The sequence below is a fragment of the Octopus bimaculoides genome, chromosome 7 (genome assembly GCF_046866305.1).
Source record: "Octopus bimaculoides isolate indiv1 chromosome 7, ASM4686630v1, whole genome shotgun sequence".
Taxonomy (NCBI): Eukaryota; Metazoa; Mollusca; class Cephalopoda; order Octopoda; family Octopodidae; genus Octopus; species Octopus bimaculoides.
In genome coordinates, this window is record NC_142934.1 from 23,881,127 (window position 1) to 23,892,559 (window position 11,433).

An 11,433-nucleotide genomic window follows, 5' to 3' on the forward strand; every position below is an offset into this window, starting at 1 on the left:
AACATCATCAACACCACCGCCGACACCATCATCATCATTATTGTCGTCATTGTTGTCATTGTCTTTGTTGTCATCATCATCATCATCATCATCATCATAATCATTTTATGCTGGCATGGATTGGATGGTTTGACAGGATCCAGCAAGCTACAGGCATGCATTGAGCTCTAGTGTTAGTTTTGGCATAGTTTCCATGGCTGGCTGCCTTTTCTAATGCTAACCACTTAACAGTATGTAATGGATGCCTTTCCAGTGCCACCAGCAATAGTGAGGCCACCGAGTAACCTGCAAGACAGGAAAAGAACAAGAAAAGGAAAAAGCACCTCCACTTCCCTTCCTCTCCTCCCTCGACTAAGTGGAGAGAGAATTTGAGATAAGAAGAGGTGGCTTTTGCCAGGTGTTGGTAGGGGTTAAAGTGTGATAGGGGGTCAAGTACAGGTGCTTTGCTGTAGAGAAGATATATGGCTAAACAACATCATGTAAGGGAGGGTAGGAGTAGCTAGGGTGAAGAGATGGTAGTGATGGGATACCAGAGCAAACTCTCAATGAGCAAAAGAGGGGAGTGTAAGTTATGAGTGTGAGGGGAGAGATGGGAGTAGAGGTGAATCTAGCAAAGTGATGAATAGGAGTGAAAGTGCAGCTTGATGGGACATATCAGTATGGAGGGCAAGGTGAGAGAGAAGGGACTCAGGAATGACAGACCAGGAAGTAAGGGATGATGAGCAATGCATAGGAGCAGTGAAGCGAGGGAGATAGAGGTACATAAGGGTGGCTATAGTGATGAATGGTTGTGATGGTGGATACAAGAGGGTGTTCAAAATGATTGCAGATATGGAAGGTGTTAAAATGAAATATGACAGAAGGAAGGGGAAGAAAACTGGAGGCACAGAAAGGAGTTGATGGGTGAAAATAGTGTGGAAAGGGAGAATAATGAGAATAATGGATAGCAGTGGTAGGAAGGCAGTAATTATTAGTACAAAGAATCTTGTCGCCTTTTCAAAGCCTAGCCAAGCTCATGGGCCCGGTTTCCCCAGTTTCTATGGTGTATGTGTTCCTCCCAGCTGGATGGGATGCCAGTCCATCGCAGCGTTACTCAAGAAACAGGAAGAAAGAGTGAGAGAAAGTTGGGGTGAAAGAGTACAACAGGGGTTGCCACCATCCCCTGCCAGAGCCTCGTGGAGCTTTAGGTATTTTCGCTCAATAAACACACACAACACCCGGTCTGAGAATCGAAAGTGCGATCCTCCGACCGTGAGTCTGCTGCCCTAATCACTGGGCCATTGCACTTCTACAGTACAAAGAATGGGGTCGATATATGAGCTGAGGGGGATGGCTGTTAGGAGAAGGGGATGTTTTTTTTTCCAGAGAATGAATGCCCACATAAAGGACTTCCTATCAGCTCATAATTAAAAAGAAATTTTTTTTCAGATCGTGGAGTCGTTAATGCAGAAGAAAAAAAACCTTCAATCTAAATTCAATGACAGGCTTCAAGATGATAATGTTTATTTGGACAAGCTAACTCCATACAAGGAAATGTTAACTGTAAGTAAAATTATTATTTTTTTTTTGTTTTTTTTAATACTTTTTAATGTTTTTTTTTAGTTTATTCTGGCAGTAGGAGCTGTGACCATGGTCTTCGCAGGATCTAAACTTCTGAGACAGACAGGGTTGATATTTCTCCTCTTCAACAGCTGAAAGTTAACAGCCACAGAAAAAAGGGGACTAGGCCATGATTCCAGAAACCTGATGTTCTAGGAAGGAAAGACTGGATGTTATGTTTAGAGTGGGGCCTGGTAGTGTAGACCCAATGTAGGTGAGAGAAGGGGAGGAAGGACAGGATATAGTGGAGAGATATGTGTGGAGGAGGGGAGGAGAGGAGACAAGTTAGTCAGAATTACATGTGGTAGAAGTTGAACAAGAATAGTTGGCTCCAAAGAGTAGAGGCCACTGGAGACTGGAGAGGTGCTAGAAAAGTCAGAAGAAGGACACAGAATGTCTGTAGATCAGAATCTAAAGCATGCTGGTGAATGATTTCATACCAACCAAACAAGAGGCCATCTTTGTTGAATGCAGTCTTGTATGGCTGTGAGTCACACATGAGTTTGTAGAAAGTTAGGGAGAAATCATTTTCTAGATTTGAAGAAGGCTAGTATTGGCCATGTTGAGGATGTGTGTTGACTAGATGAGACCCTCAATGATAGTGGTGCTTTGTATATATAATTTAAACACACTAGCTGCATACTGTTCATACTTAGGCAAGTAGGGTGATTTATGCTTTTGCTGTTTACTTTGAAACTCTTCTCTTCTAGGCTTTGTAATTTCTTCTCTAAATCTTCAACAAATTTAGTTGTTAGAACTAGGCCATCACCTCTCAACACCTGGCATAAAACTCGGATACGTTCCTAATCTTCTTAAATAAGACTAAAAATCTATATAGGATAGACACCCTTAATTATGACAGGCTGCTAGAAAATAATATTACACAGAATTATAAGCAAGCTTCCCCACACACACATACAACAACATCAACAGTGAAGCCAAACAATTAGCCAATGACCTTGATATAGCTGATAGGGTAGAGATCTCAGCTAAAAGGAATGCTTTTATTACCATCAAAGATCATAAACTGAACTTTACCTCAAACCCTAAATAGCACCTGATTAATCTGGCCAAATCTGAGATTGGTCTAGCAAGAAGTATACATTGAGAAACATCAATAATGGCATAAGGAGAGCCACCAACCTTACCCTATGGTGTAGCACCAACGAGGTGATTGCATGGTTTAATACCAACAAGGGGAGAGGCAGAGCAAGGTTCACCCAGTTTGACATAGTCAATTTTTACCCATCTATATCAAAAGGGTTACTGGTCGAAGCACTTTCCTTTGCTAGGGGCTTCACTGACGTCAGCAACAGGGATATAGATGTCATTATGCATGCCAGTGCTGTTCAATAAAAGTTTGACCTGGTTCAAGCAATCCAGCCCCGCGGGCTCTTTTGATGTTGCGATGGATGCCTATGACAGCACTGATGTATGCAACCTTATCGAGTTGTATATCCTTGATACCCTTAAGAAAAAGTTCCCTTATGTTCTCTTTGGTCTTTACAGAGATGATGCCTTAATCAACTCTAGAGGAGTAAGTGGGCACACCCAAGATAGGCTTAGGAAAGATCTTATGAGCACACTTGGTTCCATGAGATTGAAAATCACCATCGAGACCAATCTCACCACTGCGGACTTCTTAGACGTCACATTCAACTTGGGCTCCAGTAGATACAGGCCATACTGCAAGCCAAATGAGAGGCTAATGTACATCAACACAGCCTCCTGTCACTCACTCATTGTGTCTAAAAACCTGGTGAAGGGTGTTAGCAAGAGGATCATGAACCTTTCCTCCAGTCAAGGAATGTTTGATGTAGCTGTCCCCTACTATGATGAAGCTCTAGCTGCTAGCAGTTTTAGGGATCGCATCTCCTACATGTCGGGCCTCAACATCCATAGAAGGAAGCGCTACAGATATATCATTTGGTTTTCACCCCACTTCTCTCTTAACATAAAAACGTCTGTAGGTAGGATATTCCTGAAGTTTATAGATAAACATTTCACATGTTCACATTGGTATGGACACATTTTCAACAGGCACAATCTTAGTGTCTCTTTTAGTTGTGTCCCCAATATTAAGAGCATTCTAGTTAGCACCCCTAGACTATGAACAGAAGCAGGATGCTCATGCAGGGACCATAACAGATGCCCAGTGAGAGGCCACTGCAAAACTATGGGAGTCATCTATGAAGCTGTGGTACTAGCCATCTCTAATAGTAGCAGCAACATTGGCAACTCACCCAACAGCTGCTACAGTAACAGGGACAACAGTATGAATAGTAGCAGCAGCAGAGACATGAACAAAACCAGCAGAAGTAACATTGCCAGTGATAATAAAAATAACAACATCAATGACAGCATTGGCAGTATCCCTAATGGCAGCAGCTTCCCCAATGGCTACTACAGTAGCAGGGACAACAGTACGAATAGTAGCAGCAGCTGAGACACAGACAGAACCAGTGGCGCCACCATCGTCAGTGATAACAACAATAACAACAATGACAGTACCCCTAACAGAAATAGCAGCAGAGCCATCACCAATGATATTTATAACAGCACCTCCATCAATGATGATGACCATAACAACAACTACAACTTTACCAATACCAACACCACCAGTGGCAGTACCAACACCATTGCCACCTCCAATGACGCCAACACCTACAGCGCCAATACCAACAACAGCGGTAGCAGCAATGCCAACACCAACAGACACAGCACTGCCCATACCCAACCGTGGAGATACATCAGCTGCTCCGGGTACATGTTCAAACAACGCTTCTCCAACCACAACTCCTCCTTCAGGATACTGGAAAAGAGATACATTACATCATTAGCCAGCGGTGTATGGCAGATGAAAGATGATGGGATTCCATGCACAATATCATGGAGAATCCTAGAAAATCCAGGTCCCTATATAAATGGGACCAAGTGCTGTAAACTATGCATAGCAGAATGGGCAAGGATTCTAAAGGACTCCCTCAACTCAAGGAACATCCTGAACTCCAGAACAGAGGTCTTTGGACCATGCTTGCATTTCTGGACTTTCCTGCTGGCCTATTGGAACCCACAAGATAACAGGGTCACTGGCGATTGATAGCCAAAGAGAGACAATCCCCTGTTGTTGACATTGAGTAGCAAGGTCCTTTCCTCCTCCATATTCTAGAGAGGTCACTCCCTGAGCGGCCTTAAGCAAACAGGTTTTGAGATCTTATGATACACCATAAGCCAGCCTTATCTAACTTTATTTATGTTATATACTGCTGCTCTTTAACTTAGAGTGTGCTTCTTTTTCAGATTTATCTTCTACCGACAATATATATATATAGGTGCAGGCATGGTGGTGTGGTAAGTAACTTGCTTACCAACCACATGGTACCAGGTTCAGTCCCACTGCATGGCACTTTGGGCAAGTGTCTTCTACTATAGCCTCAAACTGACCAAAGTCTTGTGAGCGGATTTAATAGACGGAAACTGAAAGAAGCCTGTTGAGTGTGTATATATATATATATATATATATCAATATATTATAAATTAACTACCAACAAAAATAGTTGGTAAGCTAACTCAAAAAATCATCACCAAAATAGCAGAAAAAGATGTGTAAAGAAATTTTGATTTATTAAGTCTCTTAATGAATTCTTTATACTGAAATATATATTGAAGAAGATAAATATATTCATTTGAATATATACGTTTTTGCGTCGTAACTCATTTATTATTATTATTTATATATATATATATATATATATATATATATATATATATACGTGTGTGTGTGTGTGTGTGTTTGTGCCCCCCTCCACTATCTCTTGACATACATATGTATATTTAGTGGTGTTGTGTCGAGTGTTATTTACAATTTTGTTCACTTTGAGAACTCCTCAACATATATGCTATTACACTTTGTGCATTGATTTCAGTTTTTGATTCTCAAAACTTTCCTCTACACCTCAGTATAGTATCATCATATCCTTTGTTGTGAATTCCTGTCTGTTTAGCTCTATGTGTGAACCATTTCTAAAAATTTCTTTAGTCAAATTTTATTTACTTTTAACATTGTTATCCTTCTTGCAGGAGAATGTATTTTATTTGGAGAAGAAAGAGACAGAAATCATAAACATGGAGAATACAATGAAAATTCAAGTTAAAACCATGGAACAACAGAAGCATGCTTTCAGCTCAGTAACTGCTAAGTTGAAAGGAAACATCAGGAAGAATCGGTAAGTTGGTGCTTTGGATTTTTAGTGATGTGGTTGGTTGGCTGGTTGGCTGGTTGATTGAGTGATAGGTTGGTTAGTCGGTTAGTTGGTTGGTTTGTAAGCACCACAGAGAGCTCCAGATTTATATACAGGTAGATCAAAAGATATAGAATCTTGTGTTGGTCCTATCTAATAAGCATTGACTTACAGTTGGATTGGTTGGTTCGTTAGTTGGTTGATTAGTTTGGTTAGTTTATTGGTTGGTTGGTTGGTTGCTTGCTTGTTTGCTTCATAGGTAGGCTGGTTAGTAGGCTGATTGGCTGGTTGGTTGGTTGGTTGGTTGGGTTATTATTTGATTAGTTGGTTGATTGGTTTATTGGCTGGTATTGGTTAGTTGATTATTTGTTTAGTTGTCATTTTTTAATAACCACGTCTAATTTGTTAATGTTGTTTAGAATTAGGTTAATTGTATTAAATCTTTATTTAAATATGATTTATAATAAAACTGTAATGAATGAAAAACATTCTGTAGTTTTTGATAGGTTCTTCAGTCTGTGAGGCTCGTAGCCATTTCTTGTTTAGTTTACTGCTTATTCCATTCTTGACCACAGTCTATATGTATATACTAGTGTTATATATATATTGAGAAAATATATGTTGCGTATACATTGAGAGAATATACTGTGTGCAAGTTTAATGATAGTTTCAACATCTACTCTAAGATTAAGTGATTTCCTGGACTTCAACAGACTTCCTCTGTTTTTAGGTAACTCCTGAAACAGAACTGACTAAATCTCCTGTTAAACCTAACCATAACACTGTGATTCCAATTAACCGAATTCTTCGCTGTCACCTACTGTCTAATAGTGGCTGTCTCTCTGATAAGGCCTCTGTTTCATAGTTAGACATATGTGGCTATCATTAATGCCCTCACCCTCATGCCAGTGCTGTTATATATCTCATTGTGTATAATAAATATACTGTTATTTATCTCATAAAGTATATACTTGATATGTTTTTATATGTCTCACATTTAGCAGATATACTGTTATATTGTTGTTTATACTGATACATGTAATACTAATAATCTGCCTCTGCATATATATATATATATGCATATATATATATGTGGCGGTAGGTTGAATGTAATTATATCATTTTCATTATCGTCATCTTTTAATGTCCAACTTTGGCATCGGATGGTCAGTTTGACAGGATTCAACAACATGGAGGATTGCATTGAACTCCAATGTTTTCAAGGGCTTGGTTTTTATGGCTGATGCCCTTGCTAATGTCACCACTTTACAGAGTGTACTGGGCACTTTTCCTCCTGGATGGAGCACTAGTGAGGTAGCCAAATAAGTTGCAATACAAAGAAAATACCCCTCAACTTAGTAGGGTTTAAGTAGAAAAGGAAGTGGAACAGGTGTCTAGCTATGTAGGAGCTACATGGCTACCCCTACCTTAAATATTAGGGTGAGAGTTATAGAAAAGATAAAGATAGTGGTGAAGAGGTGTCAGAGCTTACTCTCAAGGTATAAAAAGGTGAATATAAGATAGAATACAGGCAGAGGGTTTGGAACAGTGGGAAGGTTTGTAAGAGGGAAAGAAAAGTGTCAGATGGTTTGAGATGGAATGGGTGAGAAGAGGTGAATGTACTGAAGGATGATTGTAGAGGTGTGGATGATGGTAAATATCAGTTTGGGATAAGGTGAAAGAAATAGGAAGGCGGAGGTGATACATGGCAGTACAAGAAGGGTGGAGAACTGCAATATAATAGCCTGTAGATAGATCAAAGATGATGTGTAATGTGGGAAAGTGGAGAGAGAGAGAGAGAGAGGTCAGATGTAAGCCAAATCGCTCACTTTGGCTACATGCAAAATGTCCTTTGTAACGGTTTTAACTCGTGACCTCAGTTCAAATTGTAACTGACCAATTGTAGAGACAGCTGGACTTAGATTTGCCCCATTGTGGACCATAGGTGAGACTCTCGGTATTAATTTCTGTGAGTAAATTTTCTCTTTAACACCCTACAATAATTGTTTACCTTAATTTGAGTTTACTCCATTAGCATAGCTACTGCCCTTTGATAAGCATGTTAGTATTTTCCTTATATATAGTTTCTTGATAACTTCTTTTTTCAACATCCTGATCCCACCCGCTTCAAATTGCACCTACCAGTTAACAAATTGTATTATTCCCTAGACCATTACTAGCTCACTTTTTTACCTATGGACCCTGTAGCCCCTGATGGTAAATTATTTGCTCTTAACATATTAGGCTTCTAGACTATTTGTCTAAGCCATGTTTTCTTTCCTTTTCCTTCTCCCCTTTGTATGCTCAAACTTTGTATTTTCAAACTTACCCGTATTTACTTACCCATGATTAATCCCCCTCTTTCCTCCATAGGGCAGCTATTCTGTTTTCACAGAGCATGAAGTTTCCACTGCTGTTGGTGGAAAAGGAAGACGCAGTATTCACCTGCAAACATTTTACACACCCTTCCAGGACTACCTACCAAATTGTTACAATTTTGAGAATGATAACACAGCCTTTTTTCAGGGCCACCTCACATTCTATTGTTACCCACTTCTGAGAGTGTTGCAATGCTATTTACAGGGCTTTCTATCCAGTTGCAAATCGATTGGTTGGGCGTAAACTTATATCAATCTTTGCCTCAGTAATCACAATTGAGTAGAATCATTAAGAGTACTTTAAAGCAATTAAGCCCCGAGCAATGCCAGGCACTTCTGCTAGAATATATATATATTGCACACACAAATTATTCCACATCTCGATACTGGCTCAGGAGTATTTCTTTAGAAGGCATATTTTATTGGCCCCTTGGGTACCATTAGCTGATCCCATTCTGTTTCAAGCATATGGGCCAGGTCTCAAGTGTAATCATAATTTCCTTCCTCTGGCCCACCAGTCTCATAGGCCATGTAAAAAGTCATAGACATTGTCTTCCTTCCTAAGTAAAACATAACAAAAAAAAAAGACTTCTAATATGTCTGCATATTTGATAATCCAACAATACTTAGATCCTATGAGCGCTGCATTAGTGGAACTCTGCAAAGAAGAGCTGAAAAGTTCATAGGCTGACTATGAAGGAGTGATGCTGGAGCTGTGAAATCTTACATGCATTAATTTTTTTCGCTTCTTATTTATAACTGCTTTGTTTCTTTCCAGGTAAACTCACATCTGACTGTTCAAAGAAGACTTCAAAAGTAACTAGTAGTGGCTTCTGTTGAAAATCAACAAAATTTGGCATTGTGATGTTATCAAGTACCTGCAGAAAAAGATTCTAGCCCCCAAAGACGTTCATGCTGACATGGTTGCTACATTAGGGGATGACGTTCTTGCTCTATCAACAGTGCAAAAGTGGGCAGCTGAATTTACGAGGGAAAGGAGAGTCTTAAAGATGACCTAAGGTCTGGATGTACTGCAATTACCATTACCAACAAAAACATTGGTTGTGTTCACAACATGGTGATGGATAACAGGCAGTTGACTATAAATCAAATAGTCAATGCTATTAACATATCCTGTGAGAAAGTTGAGAATATTCAGCACAATGAACTTGGCATGACAAAAGTTTCTGCTCACTGGGAGCCATGTCTTCTGACACCTGATCAAAAGAGCCCCAGGCTGATTATATCACGGGAAAATCTGACATTGCTTGAGGTCAGATTTATTTGAATGATTTATTTGAATGTTTCCTAACCCAGGATGAGTGTTGGGTTTATCAGTTTGAGCCAGAGACAAAGAAATAATCCATCTGCTCCAAACAATGTCAATGTTGTTTCATCTGAAGGGAAGGTGATGACCTCAGTTTTTAGGGATGCAAAAGGCATTATGTTTATTGACTATCTCCAAAAGGGCTACACTATCAATGGAGAGTACTAAGCCAATTTGCTGGGGCAGTTACAAAAAGCTATGAAGACCAAATACCCAGGAAAACTAACAAAGGAGTCATATTTCATCTGGACACAAGTCCTTGGTTTCAATGGCTGCTATGCGTGACAGCATCTTTGAACTGGTTGATCACCCTCCATATTCTCTTGATTTGGCCCAATCTGATTATAATCTGTTTCCTATCATGAAAAAAACTCTTGGCTGGGAACCAGTATCGCAGTGATGATGACATCATATCTGCTATTGATGACAATTTTTGAGCAACTGGATGAAAGCTTCTTCACAAATGGGATCCAAGCACTGTAACACTGATGCTAGCAGTATGTGGACTGCAACGTTGAAAGATAAAACCTCATTTTGTCACATTCCATGAGCGTATCTTAATCATCTTAGTCAGCCTGTGAACTCCTACTGTATGTGTGTAAAATCCCAAATTCTACATAATCCCAATTCAGACTGTGTATAATCATCAATCTCTCTTTGTCTGTCTCTCTGAATCTCTTTCTCTACTCCCCCTACCTCTCTCACTCTTTGACTCTCCTCTGATTATCTTTCTGTTTCTCTCTCTCTTTCTGCAGTATTTCAATGATGAATGTCAAAACACAGTTGCAAAAGATTGATGATACCTCGACAGATTCTCTGAGGCGTCTGAAAGAAACACAAGGTACAGTTATTCTCTAAGCTATTTCACTTAACATCACTACACATGAAGTCACACTTCCGGCATACCACTGTGTCAGTTTCAAGCCAACTGAGATCCATAGCAATGACTAACTATGGCTCTTTTTAAACTGACCAGACATTCATGCATAACAATTTCAAATTTGTGGCTCAAAGCCAACAAGTTCAGGGAATGGGATAAGTTGATTACATCAACCCTGAAATAATGAAAGGCAAAGTCCACCTCGTTGGAATTTGCAATTCAGAATATGAAGACGGATGAAATACTGCTAAGCATTTTGCCTGGTGTGCTAACAATTCTGCCAGTTTGCTGCCTTTAGGCATTCATACATAATAAGTGCTGATTGAGTAAAAGTAGATTAAAAATTCAGATGCTATAACGATATTAAATGTAACCTATCATTGTTGTCACCATATGGTGTAGTGGTTAAGAGTGCGGGCTACTAACCCCAAGATTCCAAGTTTGTTTCCAGGCAGTGACCTGAATAATAATAATAATGATAATAATAATAATAATAATAATGATAATAATAATAATAATAACAACAAAAACAACAACAACAACAACAAAAACAACAACAAAAACAACAAAAACAACAACGACAACGACGACGACGACGACGAACAATATCTTAGGAATGGAGAACCCAGGTTCGAAATTTCCCCAAGACATCTGATGAAGGCTGGAGGGTATATCAGCCGAAACGTTGTGTTAACAACAAACAAGATGAGGACAAATATCCGTCAATTGTAAATAATGTAAATAATGATCGTCATCGTTGTCGTCATCGTTGTTGCCGTTGTCATCGTTGTTGTCATCATCATCATCAGCACCATCGCCACTACCATCATCAGCATTGTTGTCATCTCTTAATGTCCATCTTTCATGCAGCGTGTGTTGGGTGGTTTGGTGGAATCCACTGGCTCTGAGGATTGCATCATGCTTCACTGTCTGCTTTGGTGTGGTTCCTCTGACTGGATGCCCTTCTCAACACCAACCATTCTATGGTATGAGTAACATCAATACTTG

The 11,433-nt window shown here is 39.6% G+C and overlaps 1 protein-coding gene across 3 annotated transcripts in view; it reads left to right on the forward strand.

Annotated features, from left to right (window-relative positions):
• The window catches only part of LOC106878874 (uncharacterized), a 54,218-nt gene that overhangs the window by 30,136 nt on the left and 12,649 nt on the right, over nt 1-11,433 (forward strand). For all 3 annotated transcript variants that reach the window (XM_089354998.1, XM_089355000.1, XM_089354999.1), the window contains exons 15-17: nt 1,429-1,542; nt 5,680-5,825; nt 10,301-10,386. In XM_089354998.1, the coding sequence (XP_089211124.1) occupies nt 1,429-1,542; nt 5,680-5,825; nt 10,301-10,386 (346 nt within the window). The remainder of the gene's footprint in view (nt 1-1,428; nt 1,543-5,679; nt 5,826-10,300; nt 10,387-11,433) is intronic.